We start from the raw sequence: 19,689 nt of genomic DNA, 5'->3' as shown, positions 1-19,689 counted from the left end.
CTTCCGCCGCGCTGTGAAGACCTTTTTATTCCATCAGGCGGGCTTGGCCTAATCTCTTCCCTTTTTAAACATGTAAATTTTAATCTGTTTTTAAATTATTGGGGTGTTTTAATTTGTCTGGGCCAAAATGATTTAATTTGATTTTATCTGGTTTTTTAAATTTTTTGTATCTATGTTATTTTATTGTTTGGCTGTTCACCGCCCTGAGTCCTTCGGGAGTAGGGCGGTATACAAATCAAATAAAACATAAAAACATAAAACATAAACATAATTTATCATCATTTCTTAATACATACATTTGTCTTTCCTTTTTCATTTACTTTTAATATACTACAACTTAACCATCCCAAAGTTCTTATCTTTACCATGTTTATTGTCTATACTCATTTTCTATCCATTGATAAAAATTTTCCCCATATATGTTATAATACTCGAACTCTTCTTTCCCTTTAATTGCCAATGTCAACCTATTCATTTCTGCACATTCCAATATTTTTTTAATTACCTCTCCCTTTGTAGGAATTTTCTCTGCTTTCCAATTTTGTGCAAATACAATTCTCGCTGCTGTTATTACATTTATTATCAAGTATGTGTGTTCTTTACCCTACTTCTCTGAAAGAATACCCAACAGGAACAATTCTGGTTTTAAGTCAATATGTTGCTGTATCATTTTTTCTAGCCATAGTCTAATCTTTGCCCAATAGTTTCTCGCTTCTGGACATGTCCACCACATATGATAATATCCCAGCAACTGATGACATTTCCAACATTTAGCTGATTTATCTTTAAACATTTTTGCCAATCTTTCTGGTGGCATGTGCCATCTATAAAACATTTTATATAGGTTCTCTTTATATGCTGTGGCCATTGTTAATTTATAATTTCTTTCCCATAATTGCTGCCATTTATCTAACTTAATTGTATATCCCAAAATTTTTGCCCATGCTATCATTGTTTCTTTGACTTGTTCTTCTAACTTCACTTCAAGTAAATAACTGTACAATTTCCTAATCATTTTTTCCTCAGTTCCTGTGAGTATCTCATCCAATGCTGTCATTTCCAAGTAAAAACCATATAGCTTTGCATCTTTTTCATATCTCGATTGTATTTGCAGCTGAGTATACCACTCCATTTCAATCCCTTGTTCATCTAATTCTTGTTTTGTTTTCAATTCCCCTGTTGCTGATAACATGTCTTTATATCTTATAGTATTTCTCATATTAATAAGATTTGGATGTACAGATGCTTCCATTGTTGAAAGCCATGTTGGTATTTTCAAATAATGTTTCTCTCTAATTTTTTCCCATACTAGTAATAATGCATTTCTCACAGTGTCTTTGAAAATAGCTATGCATCTTGTTCTTCCCATACCATAAAAAAGTGTGCCAACCCAGTTGTAGGTCATGCCCCTCTAAAGTTAATAGTCTTGTATTTCTCAACATAATCCATTCTTTTATCCAAGATAATGCTGCTGCTTGATAATATGGTTCCCAGTTTGGTAATCCAAATCCTCCTCTTAGCCACCTATAACTTTGTATGGGATAGCATTCTCAAAGAGTGAATTGGTACACAATCGGGGTGGGGGGGGTGGGGGGGTATCTTCATAAATTCACAGCTCCTGCTCAAGGGCCTTTGCATAATTCATCTTGTGAGCCAGTTGCATCACCTGGCCAGCATTCCTCATGGTCACTTACTCCTTAGTCACTTCCAGCTTGGAATACTGCAACATGCTCAAAATGGGCCATCCTTAAAGAGCATTAAAAAAGTTCTGGTTGTCATTTTTACAGCCTGTGTCTTTATTTATTAAGAAAATATATATGGTCTCCCAACTCATTCTTAGTGATTTTATGCAGCTTACAAAAATAAAATCCCATTATAAAAACCAATACAGGTAGTCCTCAACTTAACATTACTTCATTTAATGACACAATATCACTGAAAAAAGTGACATGACTGTTTTTCACACTTTTGACATTAAAGTGAATTCTCATGGTCATAGGATCAAAATTCAGATACTTGGCAATTAACTCATATTTATGATGGTTGGAGTATCCAGGAGTCATGTTATCACAATTTGATATCTTTTGACAAGCAAAGTCAATGGGGAAATCAGTTTCACTTAACAATTGTGTTACTAATTTATCAACTGGAGTGATTCACTTAAGAACTGTGGTAAGAAAAGTTGTAAAATGGGGCAAAAATGTTTCATTTAACAACAGAAATTTTGTGCTCAGTTGTGGTCGTAAATTGAGGATAACCTGTAAACACCACCGCCACCCCTGACAACAACAATCAGACTAGCCACTTGAAAGGCTTCATATCACTCTGAGGGTCCTAGACCCGTTGACAAAACCATGTCTCCAGGGCCTTGAAAAAGAATGTCAAAATGGGGGCATTTTTATCTCTTCAGGGATGAGGTTCCACAGAATAGAGTCTGGGGTGTCTATCACACCACAAGATCTGACTGGCTAGGCATGTTTTCAGTCATCTCAGTAAAATTAGAATCTTGGAATGTGCTTTGTCTGTTGCAACAGTCTTCCCATATGACATCTATGATCCAGATGTAAAACTGTACAGTCTGTACTATGGAACAGTCTCCTCCTATGATCCAGATGGCATCAAATCTGTTGGCCCTTCAGAAAAATCTGTCTTTTCTTTCAGGTGTTAGGGAAAGTTATAATGATGCTACATGCCCACTTGGGGTTATGAATATTTTTTGAGATGCCTTGGCTCTTGTATTTATTGTGTTTGCTTTTCACTGTATTTTCCATTTTGTTATATATTAATTTTGTTTAGCTGCCCAGAGTTGTTTACTTAATGTGCAGACATGCACATTTTCTAAATAATTAACTCTCATGTGGAGAGTATATAGATCTAATGCAGCATGTAATTTAACTGTCCTTGAAATAGTCTGTGCTGAAAATTGGATGCAAATTTTTGCATCATTTTAGGTGTGAACCAAATGAAAGCTTTATTCATAAAATAGATAATAATTAAATAAGGAAGTGCCAAAGCTACATTTCATTTCTATAGCTCCATGTACTTTGAGGCCACCAAAATGTTAAAAAGAGCCCTTTCTACCAAACAAATGCCTACCAGTGTGCAAACAAATAGGAAGACTTTTTAAAGTCAATTTTAAAATTTAATTAGAACTTTTTTCTCAGTTTTTCATTACTTCATTCTTAACATGATGTGAACCTATATGGTTTTAGATCCATGCTGAATGCAAGCGTTTTGGAAAAGCCTACAATCTGCGATCTGTAGCTGTATATGGTGGAGGAAGCATGTGGGAACAGGCCAAGGCACTTCAGGAAGGGGCAGAAATTGTTGTCTGTACTCCGGTGAGTATTTCACTAGTATGGTTGTGTTGCAGTAAAGAACAAAGTATTCTTACTTTTTCTTCCTTTGAACAAAATAATTTTCTGAAATAGTTTGATTTCTGATTTGCTTAATCTCAACTCACTAGCAGGATTCAGAAAAATTCCAAATGATAAGGGACAGGACTACAGAAACTTGGAGACTTCCAAATGATAAGGGATAGGGAGACTTGGAACAGTGATGCCCATTTCAAATATTTCCCGTAGTTTGAATCCCATTGGTATTTATTTTGCTTTCAGGCTTAAGGTATATGTTAAATGTTTCCGCACAGGGCCGTTTGATTGATCATGTGAAGAAGAAAGCCACAAATCTTCAGAGAGTCACTTACCTTGTGTTTGATGAGGCTGACAGGATGTTTGATATGGGTTTTGGTACGTAATCAGTAATAGTGCTTATAAGCATAGTTAATAAATAGTGCCCTTGTTGCTGTTATCGATTGTCCTCTAAAAGTGTTTGATAACCACTTGCAAAATTATTGTAAAGACCAATGCTTTGTTTAATTATTTCCCTAGTAGGCTACCTAACCAGTTTCAGTTTTACAAAAAATAAATAAATAAATATTTATGTAATAGCTGAAATAATTGGTGCAAAATGAAGGGATTTTTTTGCATGTGGGAATGCAGTAAGCATGGAAAAAACAAGTAGTTTTGCCTAATGAAGAATACCAAAAATATGAGAAATAAAGAACAAAACATACATCTTATGAATGTGAATACTAATATTAATCTATGTTATATGTTCTGTCATAATCTCTATGGTTAGTTGAGAATATTTCTTAGTAGTGTCCTTGCATGGCAGAGGACGTTATAAAAGTATATTCATGAAGATAGATTTTAGTGATCTCTATCAGGCATGGAAGCTCTCCTCCTTTAGAAATCTATGGAAGCTTCCGACAGAAATTTAAAAATTCCTTTCTATTAAGTTAAGAATGTTATAATCACTAGAAAAAAAGAGACATTTTTTGTCTTCCATTCTTTTCTTGATGGCAGTAACTTTGAAGGTGGCATGGAACCGCTGGCTCTGTAGCCATGTTTTCATGCAGGTAGGAAGCATGCAGAAGTATGATAGGAAACTAGGTCTCTTTTGGAGAAGTTGTCCTCATCATTATTTGTCTGTATTGAGACCAGGCAAAGACTATAACAGCCTGTATATACTATAAGTAGACAAAAGGGTTATGTGCGAGCTAAAATGGACCGATTTTTTTTTTACTAAATTAATAACTGTTATCAATAATTTATTTAAATATTAATTTTATTTCCAAATCCTCAATAAAGGATCTTCCAAAACCTTTATGTGACTTTGAGGGAAAAACAATTTCCATTTTTCTTTTTCACAGAATTTTTAAAAATCTTGCATGTAAATATCAAGATTGCGTCAAAATGAGCATATCAGTCATGCTTGTATGTACAGTATGATGAAGCCATGATTTTAGCACTACATGCATTAGCAGAAGTGATCCTGGGTATTCCCTTTCTCTCTTTTGTGTTCAGAAAAAGAAATAAAATAGCATATAATTTTAAGACCAAACTAGGCACTGTCAATTAAATAAACAAGCTAATTAAACAATATATCAATATTTGCTATTAGTTCAATTGAAAGGAACTGCAATGCAGTTATAGTTTATATTGAATTATTTTAAGTTTCACTGGATTTAGTATATGGGGGGCTTAGACTGGTGTATCTGTCAACTCATACATGGTCAGCTATGGATTTCGGGTTTTATTTTCTTTATGCTACAATTTTTCTATTTTATTTTTGTAGACTTCCTGTTAAAGATGGCAGTGTCAGAAGTTGAGCCTTGCTCAGAGAAAACTTTACCTTTGTGATTTAAAAATTAAGACAGATAAAGGCTCAGAAATTAATTAACACTAGTTAATTGGCATTAAAATGTCCGTAGTTTATTTACTCAAATATATCAGCATCCGTTCAAGACAGAGCTGTTTTATGTTTTAAAACAGAAAAATTAACAGAATTCTGAGATCCAAATCATTTCATTCAGGCCTTGTGTAATACTTTTATTCATTCAGCTGGATGTTTAGCAGTCATAATGACATTGCTTTTCATTCTTTGCAAAGGTTCTTTGGTCTGGAGGTTTACTCTGGATTACTCTTGCTTAACAAATGGTTGCTTAACGACCATTTGAAGTTATGAGGAAGCCCCGTCCCCTGAAAAACTACTTATGACTCAATTCCAGAATTCTAACAACTGCACACATACCCCAGGGTCACATGACTTCATTTTTGGCACTTGGCAATCAACTCACTTTTATGGCTGGTCATAGCATTCTGCAGTTTCTGTTTGTTTAATGACCAGGGAATTCACTTAATGATCATTGCAAAAAAATCATAAAATTAGATTTCACCACGTAAATACCTTAACCTATGACCATCGTGACTTAATGATGGAAATTCCAGGCTCCGATACAGTCATAAGTCAAGAATTGCATGAATATAGATAGTCCTCGACTTATGACCACAATTGAGCCAAAAATTTCTGTTGCTTAGCAAAACATTTGTTAAATGAATTTTGTTCCATTTTATAACCTTTCTTCCCACAGTTGTTAAATGAATCACTGCAGTTGTTAAGTTAGTAACACCGTTGTTAGTGAATCTGGCTTCCCCATTGACTTTGCTCGTGAGAAGGTTGCAAAAGTTGATTGCATGACACTGGGACACTGCAACCGTCATAAATGAGAGTCACTTGCCAAGCACCCAAATTTTGATCATATGACTGGGATGCTGAAATGGTCGTAAGGCAAAATAGTCATGTCACTTTTTTCAGTGCTGTTGTAACTTTAAATGGTCACTAAATGAACTGTTGTAAATCGAGGACTACCTGTCTGTGTGTATCCTCTCCAACACACTTTATTTTACAGGCTTACCAAAATTAGTTTTCTCTTATGATATCCTAAGACTTCAATAAAAGTATAAAGAAGTTTTCTGGAATTTTGCACATTCTGTCTATATCTATATATCTATATGTATGTATGTATGTATGTATATTAATTTATTGAGACTATGTTGGGTATGGTTCAGAGAGTGATGCTTTTCACTGGACTTTATTCTTTTTTCTTCAGAGTATCAAGTCCGATCAATTGCCAGTCATGTCCGCCCTGAAAGACAAAGTGAGTATGGGCTTTCTTAATGCAAGATTTCTGAAAAAATAATTCAAGGGAATTAGATTTCTCTGTTAATATTAATTCAAGTCATCAAACTATACTTAGATTTACAAATAGAATAGGATAGGATAGATATCAAATGCATTACACACAACTTTTAAGCAAGAGAAAACACTCTCCCCCCCCCTTATTTTCTTATATCTGATTTCCCCATCTTTCTCTGATTTCATTTTTCCCCCTATTGTCTAAAGTTTTGTCTGAATGGGCTTCAGACAAGGAAATCTATTTCTCCCTCTTCACGTATATATGAGTGAGGAAAGTAGGCAACTAGCAACCATCTTGAACAGCAAAGATTAGGAATTGTTCTAGGTAAAATAGATCATAAATAGGTTTCTCAGTTTCAAAGTTTTACAGCCAGAACAGCAAACTCTTGGTGGTCTTGGGCCGCTGTGTTCAATGTTTTGGGGAAGAGGTGAAGGCAGCAACACGTAGTATAATGATACACAATATATAAGGCCATTCCACAGAAGTCAGCGCGGTTGTAGTTTTCATTGTCCCTTTGTCTTTTAGGGAAGTTCTTTTTTTTTTTTTTTTGAAGCTACATTAAGATTGTTACCTAATATGCATTTCTGTGTTTCCTGCATCAGAATATAGAAAACTGCTACTGATTCTAGGAGAAGAAACTTTTAAATATCACAAACTGTCTATTCTTGTGTTTCAGACTAAATTCTACTTAATATCTTAATTTGGTTACTCATTTAATTCAGTAAGAAACCATCAGCATTGAATGAGGACTTACTGGTAAACAGTGCTGTAGTGTTTCAGAAGTTAGTGTATTATATGTGATAAAGTTTGTTACGATGTGAGAGAAGAATGTTGTTTATATTTCTGAATATGTATAGAATTACCTGCATCATTGTGTGGGCATTGGTTCACACATTGTACTACACAATGTGATTGATTTGGGCTTTGTTTAGAAACTAGTTAAACTTGCTGTTTGATTTGTAAACCACAATTCCTATAACACACTGTATTCTTGATGTAGCCTGTAAATCCAGCCATTGTGTCTATATTCCAAGGGACTTGCTTTAGTGGAGAGCTTGTGTTCTGGTATCTCTTTGGGTATGTGATATAATCAGAATTACATTTCTGACTTAACAGCTCTTCTGTTCAGTGCAACTTTTCGGAAGAAGATTGAGAAACTGGCCAGGGATATTCTGATTGATCCAATTCGAGTGGTGCAGGGAGATATTGGAGAGGTAAATTCCCCTTCTAAAATAATTCTTTGTATGAAACCATTAATAAAAAGGTAAGTCTTAAGGTTGCATATTCCCCTGCTTGGTCTTGCTTGCAAATATTTGCTTTATATTCTAATGTTCTCTGTTCACCTTGCTCCCCCAAACAGGCAAATGAAGATATCACTCAAATTGTGGAGATCCTCAGCTCTGGTCCAAATAAATGGAACTGGCTGACTGGTCGTCTAGTGGAATTCACTTCTTCAGGGAGTGTCCTCCTTTTTGTCACCAAGAAGGCAAATGCAGAAGAATTGGCCAACAACCTTAAACAGGAGGGGCACAGTCTAGGGCTCCTGCATGGTGATATGGACCAGAGTGAAAGGAACAAAGTCATCTCAGATTTCAAGAAAGGGACCTTTCCAGTTCTGGTTGCTACAGATGTGGCTGGTAAAATTGCAAGCCGGATTTAAAAGATATAGAAATTGTTTCTTAAAGCATCCTTTTATCCCTCTCCACAATCAATATGGTTTCTTTATATGTAATTTATACGTATATGTATTTGTAAAGGCATTAGAAAATGTATTTCTGTGAAAGAGATTGAAAGGGGGCACTCTTTAAATACATTGTTTGAAATTAACATATTCGTAAGTGTTTATTCCAAGCTTAGTAAAAATAACTCTTTAGATCTGTAATTAGAGATGTGAAAGTCTGAAAAAAAGAGTAAGACATATTTAAAAAGAGGGATATTAAAAATAGATACATTCTCCTTTTTTCTCTTAAGTATTACTTTAACATTAAAGCATATATCAATAGGTGACTTGCATAGAAAAGCATAGCTGAGAATCATTTCTAAAATTGAAAGTGGTGAAATGAAACAGGTTTTTTTTAAAGACAAGCGTTTGAGAATTGCATTCTTGAATTCCAACCTTATAACTGAAGTGTTTTTATCTAGCTCGTGGTCTGGATATTCCTTCCATTAAGACTGTGATCAATTATGACGTGGCTCGCGATATTGATACTCATACTCATCGAATTGGTCGTACTGGTAGAGCAGGGGAAAAGGGTGTGGCCTACACCTTGTTAACTCAGAAAGATAGCAACTTTGCTGGAGATCTTGTTCGGAATTTGGAAGGAGCCAATCAGAACGTTTCCAAAGAACTTTTGGATTTAGCTATGCAGGTAAAATCTTGTGCTTTCTTTTTCTTTTTTGAAGCACATAGTTGTGAATACAGTAACTATAAGAAGTGTAGATTGTAAATTTAAAGTAAGATGGAGTAAAATATACTTTTACTATATATTTTGTCTGTGCCAGACAAAACTTAGGGAAAAGGTTAAAATAGCAGTCCTCAACTTTCCCGGTTCTGTGGACCAGCAGTGATGGGGGAGGGGATGATTTTGCATGCATACCTGCCCTTTGCACAAATGGAGCTTCAACGCAGTCACCCACCATTTGCATGGCCCATCCCCAATGGTCCATGGACTGGGGGTTGGGGACCCCTGAGTTAGAACATTGATCAGCATTAACTGTATTATTAACTGATGGAAGCTATTCTAAAGCAAGGTCCTAAGAATAGAGCTATGGAAGTGTGTGACGAAAATATTAGATGTGTTCTATTGAATGTTTATATAAAACTGGGTTTATAGAAGTCGGAACTTACAGAATGCAAAGAGCGTCTGTAGTTTTGCTTTCACTTTCTTACTTGTCAGAGTAACCGGAATATATAAAACAATAATGTGCTGACATTTTGGAAACCCAACATTTTTTATTGTCATAATTTTCTCTCCCAGAATGCTTGGTTCCGGAAATCGCGTTTCAAGGGAGGGAAGGGCAAGAAGCTAAATATTGGTGGTGGTGGCCTGGGATACCGTGAGCGGCCTGGCTTAGGATCAGAGAATGTGGTAAGCATTGATGCCTAGATAACAAATATATTTATTGCTACTAAGCATGCCCAAGACTTCTGCCTCAATTCAACAATGCAACTTTGTGTCATAGGATCGGGGAAACAACAGTGTAATGGTCAACTATGAAGCATATAAACCATCCTCAGGAGCAATGGGGGACAGGTTATCTGCAATGAAAGCAGCGTTTCAGGTTAGTATGAAAGGGACCACATATTAAGATCTCATTGCCCTCATTCTAGTGCTGCTGCCATCAGGATTTTCATTCCAAGGTGGCCTTTAGTCTTTGAAACCCAGTGCCTCCTATTTGTACCAGATTATCTATGAAGAAGGAAATCCTGCTAATTCAAATTATTGCATGAATACTTGAGGGCTGCAAGGGGACTAAGGGCCACCTAACAATTCCCCACCCCACCCCTCAAATCAAAACAGGTTCCTTGGTCAACACTCCAGAAGATAGGCTTAAGGTACAGAAGGATCTTGACAGATTTGAACATAGTGTGTTATCTAACAAAAGAAAACAAAATCTGCAGGTATAGTATAGTTTGCACCTGGCTCAATAGTAGTAACTGTAAGAAGGATCTTAGAGTCCTAATGGACAATCACTTAAATATGAGTCAGCACTGTGCTGCAGTTGCCAAAAAAAGCCAATTAACGGGTTGAATCAAGATCACATGAAGTGTTAATACTACTTTATAATGCCTTGGAATACTGCATCCAGTTTTGGTTGCTACAATGAAAAAAAGATGTTGAGACTCTAGAAAGAGTGCAGAGCAGAGCAACGAAGATGATTAGGGGACTGGAGACTAAAACATATAAAGAACGGTTACTGGAATTGGGTATGTCTAGTTTAATGAAAAGAAGGGCTGGGGTGACATTATAGCAGTGTTCCAATATCTCAGGGGTTGCCACAAAGGAGAGAGTCAAGCTATTCTTCAAAGCACCTAATGGTGGGACAAGAAGCAATAGATGAAAAATAATCAAGGAGAGAAATTTCCTGACAGTTAGAACAATTAATCAGTGGAACAGCTTGCCTCCAGAAGTTGTGAATGCTCCAACACTGGAAGTTGTTAAGAAGAGATTGGACAACCATGTGCTAGTCAATGATTTCTGACTACTAAGCAGAAGCTCATCCTATTCAGCTCCCAGTCTCCAGTTTTAATTAGTGTTTAAAGAAGAGTCCCATGTTACTTTGAGAAATTTTATGAATACTATTATATTTACTATAAATGTTCTTTTCTCTTGTAGTCCCAGTATAAGAGCCATTTTGTTGCTGCCAGCTTTAGCAACCAGAAGACGGGAAGTTCTTCAGCAGGTGCCAGTGGTTGGACCAGTGCAGGCAGTTTAAACTCTGTGCCAACAAATTCAGCCCAGCAGAACTCAGCTAAACCTGACAGTCCCATAGCAGTATCAGGTTTAGCAAAAGGTATCCCAGGTTTCACAAGTTCTGGAAACTTAAACAGCATCTCTAGCTTTCCAAGTGCAGGCATTCAGGGTTACAATAGTGCAAATGCCATCAACAACAACAGAGAAGGCAACAGTGGAGGCAGGGAAAGATACAATGACAATCGGGGTAGCAGTCGTCATAGTGACAGCCAGCGCCATGGAGATAGCAGTCGCCATAGTGATGGCCAGCGCCATGGGGAAGGCTATCGCCATGGAGAAAACCGCCATGGGGATAGCCATAGACACAGTGAAGGCCGACACTCTGGAGGTGGGAGCAGCAGCAATAGTCGCCATGGAGACCCCAGAAATAATGGAGACAGCCGGAACAACAATGACCGGAACAACAATGAAAACAGAAATATTGAAAATAGGAATAATGAGAGCAAGAAAGAAAGCAGCAACCGAGACAACAGCAAGACAGATGGTTTTGCAGTTCCTGAACCCCCCAAGCGCAAGAAAAGTCGGTGGGATAGTTAAGCATCTGTGCTTCCCCTCAAATGGCAAGGTGTTTCTCTGAAAGGTCTCAGTACCAGAAGTGGCTATTTGGAAGGATAAGAATGGACAATAGCATTTCCCAAGGAAGCCTGACTCAGTACATCCAATATTAACCACCTTTCCTTAACGCCACATCGATTTTATGCTTTGGTCAAAAGAAATTTTCCTTTTAAATGTAATTTCTTCATGCTCTGCCTTTGAAAAATCCGTCCATCCTGAGTGGTTTTACAACACTGATTATCCTTTGGAAGAATTTGTGATTTTTAAAAAAACTAAATATTTCTAAACATAGGAATAAATGGGATAGGGTATATTTTAATTCCCTCATCATAGACTTGACAGAAAGTGACTTGTTTAGGTGATGTACCTACTCATCCACCCTTTTAATTTGTACAATAAGAATGCTTTACACATTTTTGTTCTGGCTATAGTGGCTGTCTGTGCCCAGGCATGGATCCTTAGTTCCGTTTTTGTTAATTTCACGCATAGGCACAGTTCACGGACTGTTTGAGAGTAAATCAAACTGATAAACCAGCAGATATTGTAAAGGTATGATGATCCTTTTGGCAGAAATCGAGGATGGAAGAGAATGGAATTAGCTCTTTTACACCAACATCTTGGATCATGCATGGAAAGCCTGCTGCTTCATTATGGCTTGTATCAGTCTTTCAGCTGCTCTCTCTACTTTTAATCTGATGAAATAGCACTGATTAATTTAAATCCCTTTCATTTTGAATTACTGAATACCAGGTTTGATTTCCTTTTGTTTGTTTGTATGTATGTATGTATGTTTGTATGTTTGTTTTGTCAGTTGTCCGTAGTTTCAGCAGTTAAGGCAACAGATGCAGATCACTCCATCTTTTATATTCACTTAATAGTATCTGCATGATTGTAGCTAAAGGAGAAAGAATTAGAATTGTTTCTTAGATGTGGAAAGACTACACAGCAGATATGTAGGCAATAATGCCACTTTCCCCTTTGTATGTAAACTAGGTAAGACAATGTCTTTGGCTGGAATTTGACTCCTTTGATTTAGTGCAATTACAATAGTGTGTAGAATAAAACACATTTCATGGGACAAATGGAAATCTCCATGTTAATCTATGCAACATCCTATCATTTATATTTTAAAAGCTTCCTTGCAGAAGCAGAGATTAAAGTGCACAATAAAACTGGTAATTGTAGCAGATGTTTACTTAGACTGAAGCCTCTTTGTATCTAGGAATGATCCAGGTTTACTTATATCGGCTTGTTAACAAGCATACATTCTTGAAGCTACATTAACCTTGAATAGAAAAGACAGACCATGCATGCAGCTATTAAAACATAGGAAGCAAGTAGGATTAATTTTGTTCTCATCAATATTCATTTAGAATCTTTTGTTTGCTACTTTGTGGGTGTTTGCAAAGTTGTTCCTTCCTTATACCCCCAAGATTAGATTCAGGAGTGTGGTGGAGAGGCACCTTTCATGTATCAAGTTTCTGTGATTGGGGGGCGGGGGCAAGCTTAAACCTTGTACATTTGGGAATGATTTTTTGAAGAAGCAGACATGAGGACCTGGGCAAAACTTTTTTTCTAAATGACTGTCATACACCTCTGGAAAGTTGATGCGAAATGTTTTGCTTGGTATTTTTAATTGCATGTTCTTAAACTTCTTTTACCAGAGAAATAGGAAAAAATACCTTGTTTGTTGAAATATGTTCTTGCTTTGCATTTTTATGAAGATATATCTGAAACTGTGTTAAGATTCTGTGACATGCCATGTCCTTTACTTTCCATGTTTTCTTCTAATAAATGTTTTATTACTAGTATAATTGTCTTGGATGGTCTTTAGTTTAGCTATTCTTTTATCCCAAATGAGTTTTGAAGGTGCAAAATATTTGATTGTTCTAATTGATATTATGAAATCAAACTGGGATCCTTAAGAGATGCTGGCTTTTGTGATATACTCCTTGTCACATTAACTGAAGTTCTGTGCTTCATACAGAAAGTTTAATCATACATTTTCCTACCAGCTGTTTTTCTTTTAGATCATCTTGAAGACTGCATTTCCAAATACAAGTAGACTAGTAAAGTGTACTTGCTAAAAGTATGTTGAATACGCTGTTGGATCAGTGCTTGTTTCATTCATTGTAAAATCCACACTAGTTTGGCAGAATAATCAGTTCTCTTCCAGAATGGTTACTGTCATGTTGAGAGGAATGATTTGTTGAAAAATGGGACAAACGTCCACATAATATGTTTTTTAAAAATCCATTGTATATCACTGATGTAGAATTGATAATTAAATAACAAATCAATGTTAGAAGGAAACATTGTCATTTATTTCACACTATACCACAACACAAGAATAAATTGAACATCAAGAACAAATTTACTTCTCTCACACTCCATATTGGTTGAATGAGAAAGTACTCTCTACTTATAATTAGCCAAAATGTTAGCTAACAATTTTGCCTATTTAATCTTGGAACCCTAAAATGAAAAATACGAGTACTGCACTATTACAAGTGAGAGAATCAAATGCTTTTCACTGATAGAATATATAGATAAGCAATGTTGCTGAGGATGAACGGGCAAATGCAGGGCACAAAGGCAGATCTGTCTTGCCGATCAGAATGTTTGGAAATAAATAGGTGCAATTTTGCTAGCCATTACCTATCTCCCTGAGCAGTCCTCTAGAGCCATAATAAAATTATAGGCACACAACACCAGTCAGAAATGGCTAATAAATAATCTTCTCATATCAATAGTAAACTAGCGAACCCTAGTCACTACAGAGATGAGTAGCTCAGGATTCAATCTAGCAACTTGCTAACTATGGATAAACATGTTTTTTTTTTAATCTCTATAGCATGGTCTCAATATCTTTTTTCAAGCAGGAATTATTTTCTAGGCCTGGAGAATCCACCAAAGCCTTCATTATCTCCTCAGGAGCTTTCTGCATCATCTCCTGACTCAAGCAGTTATATAGAGTGGAAGAAGCAGGAAAGTATTCCAGTGTAGCACCACTGCTGGCTAACTGTATAAGCCAATTTCTGGCAACCAAAGGCATAGCTATGGCTGTTGCAGAGGCTGTGCCCCAGCTGGCCATACTTAGACTGATACTATTGGTAGCATGGGATGCTAGGCCACCATAATAACAGCTCCCTCCTGTGCTGGTGACACGGGTCTTCTGCTTTATATCCAGTAGCAAATTTCTCCTGAACCAAGCTTTTTTAATTTCAGCTTGTACCTAGAGATAGAGACAGGTCATCAAAGGAATGAAGCTTGGCTAATTCAACATTTGTCTTGTTCTCAATTCTGAATATGTGGTAGAAGCAGCTTTGGTCCAAATTATCAGATGCCCACAATTCTTCACTTTTTCCTAAAACTCCATATGTACTTATTTTTCCAATTGGAAAGTTAGCCCTAAATTTCAAATTGGATAACCCATCACAGTCTTAGGATGGAATGTTACCCCAAATTATATTTTAGGTTTGTTTTTCAAAAAAGTGATAGATAAAGATTAGTGTGTATTTTTAAAAATGAGCATGATTTGTGTAGGCCTGATACATGCAATTGCCATTTTTGACTAAGTTCATACAAACTAAATTAATTACATTTTATTGCTTATTAAGCGTGATTTATTGTGCTCATACATAATACTAAGCAAGACCCAACATCAAATACCATGGCTTAGAACAATGATGTTCTAATCACTAACTCCAAACAAAGTACTTGAAATTTCTCGACTGCCTGTGAAGATTGGAGGCATTGTGTTACACTGGTTCTACTACCAGTGTACTGATAGTCTACTACCTATCTACTCCATGATTAGGTCTAGTCAGTGTGTGAGCAGAGGTGGGAAGTCAAATTCTTGGCCACTCCTATGTGGGATGCCACAGGGCTCATATACAGTATTGTTCTCCATGTTATTTAACATAATACTGTTGAGAGAGGTCATTATTGGATCAGAGTGAGACATCAGCTTCTCCTCCCAACCTCTGGTCAGAATGATCCCCTTTCTGTTATTCTTCAGAAAAGGACTTTACATCTTACCCAGCCTTTGGAGAATAGTCCCAAATGTGCTTTTTCAGGAGGCAATTGGACTTTATTGTTTTTTCTTTGAAGACATTTTGCTTCTCATCCAAGAAGCTTTTTCAGCTCTGACAGGATAGTGGGGAATGGAAGGATTTATATTCCTTGCAGGCAGCTGGTCATTTGCATCATTTTAGGATCGTTGAAGCACTTGGAGGTTTAGAGCTAAAGAAGCTTCTTGGAAGAGAAGTGAAACATCTCCAAAGAAAAAACAAGAAAGTCAAATTGCCTCCTGAAAAAGCACTTTTGGGACAACCATGACCTGGATGATCTGCAGACTTTGGAGAATAGTTCTTTTTTTTTTTCCTAGCCGTGGTTAGTTTTAGGGTTATGTTGAAATTGTTTTCTTTTGTGAAGGTTTTCACCCTTTACATTTTAAGATTGTGAGCCTCTCAGGATTAATGGTTGGGTTGGAATACAAATTATATGCAATCAACTAGTCAATCAGAAAAGAGGATCCTGGGCCAAAAAGCACAGCTTTTAGCAAAGCTCCATTTGGGAAATGTAAATATTTCATGCAAAGCAGTATTATTTTTCTGGAGGAGAAATACAAGTCAGATAAAGTGACAGAGTTAATAAATTGGTGGTTGTACTTGAAAATCCATGCAAACACTGAAAAGCCAATTTTATACCCATGCTCATGTTTGTGCCTACATAGACATAGCCGCAAAATCCGTGTTCTTACCTCACCATTGCAAAAACAGTAAATTAGAGCCACGAAGAAGCCCTAACCAGAGACAGAGACAAACCAAAAGTCAGAACTAGTTGGAAGAGAATGATTCAAAAGCAAGATTCATAAGCAAAAACTCACCTGTAAAGAATTGAAGAGCATCTCATAATGCATCTGTATCTGCCAAAGTGTGCTGGAGACAGTTGTGTAAGGCGTAGCCATGAACACCATGTAATGGACACCAAAGAGGGGCATCAGGACTAGGGTTGACTTCAATAGTTTTCTGAAAATAGCGGGATGGGGAGGGAGTATATTTATGCTATCATGTCACCCCCCTGTTCTCCAGAAAAGTGTTTCAACCTTGGCAACTTTGAGATATATGGACTTCAACTCCCAGAAAGTTTGGGTTTGTTTAAAATAAACAAAACAGAATGCTTGATAGTAATAAGATCGGTGAAAGGTTGACCCTTAAAAAGCACTAGAAGCATGCACAGCAGTTTTACGTTTAAACTATTAAAAATTACTGCAAAAAGGACTGCACTTGTTATCCTACTGCAGGAAAGCATTCATGTTGACCTATACAGCAGGGGTCCCTGGTCTGTTGACTGGCACCAGTCCTCAGAATGCCAGAAACTGGATCACACAAGCAAGCAAAGCCCCATCCATGGAATGCAGGCAGCACCATGCCCCCTCTGGTCCATGGAAAAACCTCTCTCCACAGAACCGGTCACTGGTGCCCACTGCTATACAAAATTACCAGAGTGGATGAGACTAGAATTTGCACTCTTGCTGGGAAGTGATAAAGGGGAGAAATGAGTGCTTTAAACTGTCCCTGGGGTAATTTGGTCTGATGTTTGTGTTTTTATTAAGAGGTATATTTTTTGCCACTTAAAACTCTCACAAGACTCACATATACACATTCACACATACCCAAACCCGCCCTGCCTGCTTTACATTGCTTTGGGAGCTAGAAATGAGAATCAGGATGGCTGTATCCAGTCCATAGACGACCCAATCCTGCCCTCGATCCAATTTATTTATTTATTTATTTATTACTTAAATTTTTATACCGCCCTTCTCCCGAGGGACTCAGGGCGGTGCACAGCCAGCAATAAAACACACACACACATAAAATTTAAAAACAATTTAAAATATATTAAATATTATATTTAATAATATTATTAAAAAACTAAGACAACCATTAAAATTCATGTTAAAATTCTATTGTGGATAGTATAAATTGGGGTCTATTTAATAGTTCTTGTTATTTTAGGGGATTTCTTTTTTAAAAAAAGAAAGATGTTGCAAGAATTGGTGGAGATCCAGCATGATAAACCATTTTGACTTCACAGATAGGATCTGGAAAAAAAAAATCACTTTGCTGCTAAGTAATCTAAAGTAATGAAAATATAGTTGAAAATGGAAGTGACCATTGTATTCCAGAATGTTAACAAGATTGCTATTAACATTCTCAATTAAAAGAACTGAAATAATAGTTTACTGCAGAGCTAACAGAAAATCTAGTTCTGCTATGCCTAAATACATACCTGTACTGTTGTCGTGGATCTAATTTCCCTGTGTTTGTTTCCCATAATTTGGATGCCAGTACTCTCACAATGTTGAGGAAAAGAAAAAAGTTCACCTGCCAGCAACACAGAAACATTGAGATAGACATTTTCTATAGTGGTGGAATTACTTGCTTTATAGTCCTTGACTTACAATCATTCATTTGATGACCAAATTCAGGTGTTTGGCCACTGGCATCTATTTACAATGGTTGTAGCATGGAGGGTGTGTGTGTCATGTGATCACCATTTGGGATCTTCCTGACTGACTTCCAACAAGCCAAGTTAATGGGGCAAACTGGATTTGCTTAATGACTGAATGATTTACTTAATTGAAAGCATTATAAATATGATTAGTAAGTCAGCCACAGGAAACATGTATTACCAAACTCCCAGACATTCTTTGCCCTTCTTACCATGATCGCTGCTAAGATTGGGACCTGGTAGATCCATTTCATGTTTCCAGCACTGAGGTCCCAGCATCTGAAAGAGAGAGACTTGCATTCATCCATAAAAGTTTATTTTAATCAGGATATGACCTAACCTCTCTCCCAACTCTTCCACAATCACAGAAAATTATTTTTAGTATCCACAATTCTTTCTCCTCTTTTTCTGTTCAGGTAGTCTTTTTGAAATACCCACTGAGTTTACTTTTCAAGAAAGCTTACAGCCTTCTTCAGGGATTTAAAAGAAATGATCCTGGAAGCTAATGCATTGTTTTACAGTATTGATGCCAATTATATAAATGTCATCCATCTACACATATCTATATGTGTGTAAAAAAATGGGAGTGGCATAAAACCTGGTGGGTTCTAAGGAAAATGCCCGGGATGCACACCTTGAGTACCATTTGAGATTTGGAGATTTAATCTCTACTCCCTAGACCAGGGGTCTGCAACCTTAAACACTCAAAGAGCCATTTGGACCCGTTTCCCACAGAAAAGAAAACACTGGGAGCCACAAAACCCTTCCCGTGCCTGACTATTTCTTGAGTGGCCACAAAACTAGCATATGCAGTTCTATTTTCTTCTGAAATTTTTCTTTTCTTGGATTTATCCATAGTTGGCCTACCGGAGGGGTCGAAAAGCTCAATAAATCGTGTGCCAGTGGGTATCGCACATTGGCAGTTGTGACATATATTTTGAGTGACAGGGAGCCACAGCCAAGAGGTGAAAGGGCCACATGCGGCTCCAGAGCCGCAGGTTGCTGACCCCTGCCCTAGACCCTTACTCCCTCCCTGCCACTGTGGTGAGGGTAGTTTGCTTCCAATCTTTCAGGGTAAGATGTAAGCAAAGTAGAAGCTACGTACTGTGTATCTGCCAGAGATGCTCTTACACCGGCCCAGATGGATACAAAGACAGCAGGTGACCCTCAAAGGAAGAAGAAAAAGAAAAGCAAGCAGAAAGAGATCTGGGTTTCCAGTGATATCTTAACAAGACACCAGGGGAAAAACAGAATAACACCATACCTATCCCTTCATCCTGAAGGGTGAGAGAAATAGTAAAAAGTTGGGAACTCGAGACACCTTAAGGGGAGACTACAATACCTAGTGCAGTGGAAAGGATCTCCCTCAGCAGATGCTGAGTGAGTGGGAGCTCACAACGTTAGAGCAGAGAAACTAGTAAGAGGCACCAGAGGCAGTTCTGGTAGCCCAAGAGCACAACTGAAGTAATCAGGGACATTCTGGAAGAGGGGTCAGAAAAGAAGACAATGATCATGACCTTGTGATCAAAGCTTCACCCCTTGTAACACATGTAAAAGGAGCAGTGCTTTTAACTGTGCAATTGGGGATGCCCTTTTGAT

At 37.1% G+C, this 19,689-nt stretch overlaps 2 protein-coding genes across 4 annotated transcripts in view; one reads left to right on the top strand and one right to left on the bottom strand.

Annotated features, from left to right (window-relative positions):
• The window catches only part of DDX42 (DEAD-box helicase 42), a 26,482-nt gene extending 13,100 nt beyond the window's left edge, over window positions 1–13,382 (top strand). For both annotated transcript variants that reach the window (XM_034415399.3, XM_087893947.1), the window contains 9 exons: window positions 3,213–3,341; window positions 3,650–3,749; window positions 6,455–6,502; window positions 7,658–7,755; window positions 7,902–8,178; window positions 8,684–8,910; window positions 9,520–9,630; window positions 9,725–9,823; window positions 10,879–13,382. In XM_034415399.3, the coding sequence (XP_034271290.1) occupies window positions 3,213–3,341; window positions 3,650–3,749; window positions 6,455–6,502; window positions 7,658–7,755; window positions 7,902–8,178; window positions 8,684–8,910; window positions 9,520–9,630; window positions 9,725–9,823; window positions 10,879–11,553 (1,764 nt within the window). In that variant the 3' untranslated portion in view covers window positions 11,554–13,382. The remainder of the gene's footprint in view (window positions 1–3,212; window positions 3,342–3,649; window positions 3,750–6,454; window positions 6,503–7,657; window positions 7,756–7,901; window positions 8,179–8,683; window positions 8,911–9,519; window positions 9,631–9,724; window positions 9,824–10,878) is intronic.
• Window positions 10,877–19,689, bottom strand: part of LOC117664481 (parathyroid hormone/parathyroid hormone-related peptide receptor-like) — a 25,969-nt gene continuing 17,156 nt past the window's right edge. Inside the window, exons 8-13 of one of the 2 annotated variants that reach the window (XM_034415401.2) lie at window positions 19,196–19,256; window positions 18,303–18,369; window positions 17,869–17,963; window positions 16,463–16,604; window positions 16,337–16,378; window positions 10,877–14,806 (exon numbers count right to left, since the gene is read on the bottom strand). In XM_034415401.2, the coding sequence (XP_034271292.1) occupies window positions 14,420–14,806; window positions 16,337–16,378; window positions 16,463–16,604; window positions 17,869–17,963; window positions 18,303–18,369; window positions 19,196–19,256 (794 nt within the window). In that variant the 3' untranslated portion in view covers window positions 10,877–14,419. The remainder of the gene's footprint in view (window positions 14,807–16,336; window positions 16,379–16,462; window positions 16,605–17,868; window positions 17,964–18,302; window positions 18,370–19,195; window positions 19,257–19,689) is intronic. The other variant, XM_034415402.2, reaches the window with a different exon arrangement.

Source organism: Pantherophis guttatus, chromosome 4 (genome assembly GCF_059756535.1).
Source record: "Pantherophis guttatus breed Tessera chromosome 4, ASM5975653v1, whole genome shotgun sequence".
NCBI lineage: Eukaryota > Metazoa > Chordata > Lepidosauria > Squamata > Colubridae > Pantherophis > Pantherophis guttatus.
This window is presented reverse-complemented; position numbering and strand designations above follow the sequence as displayed.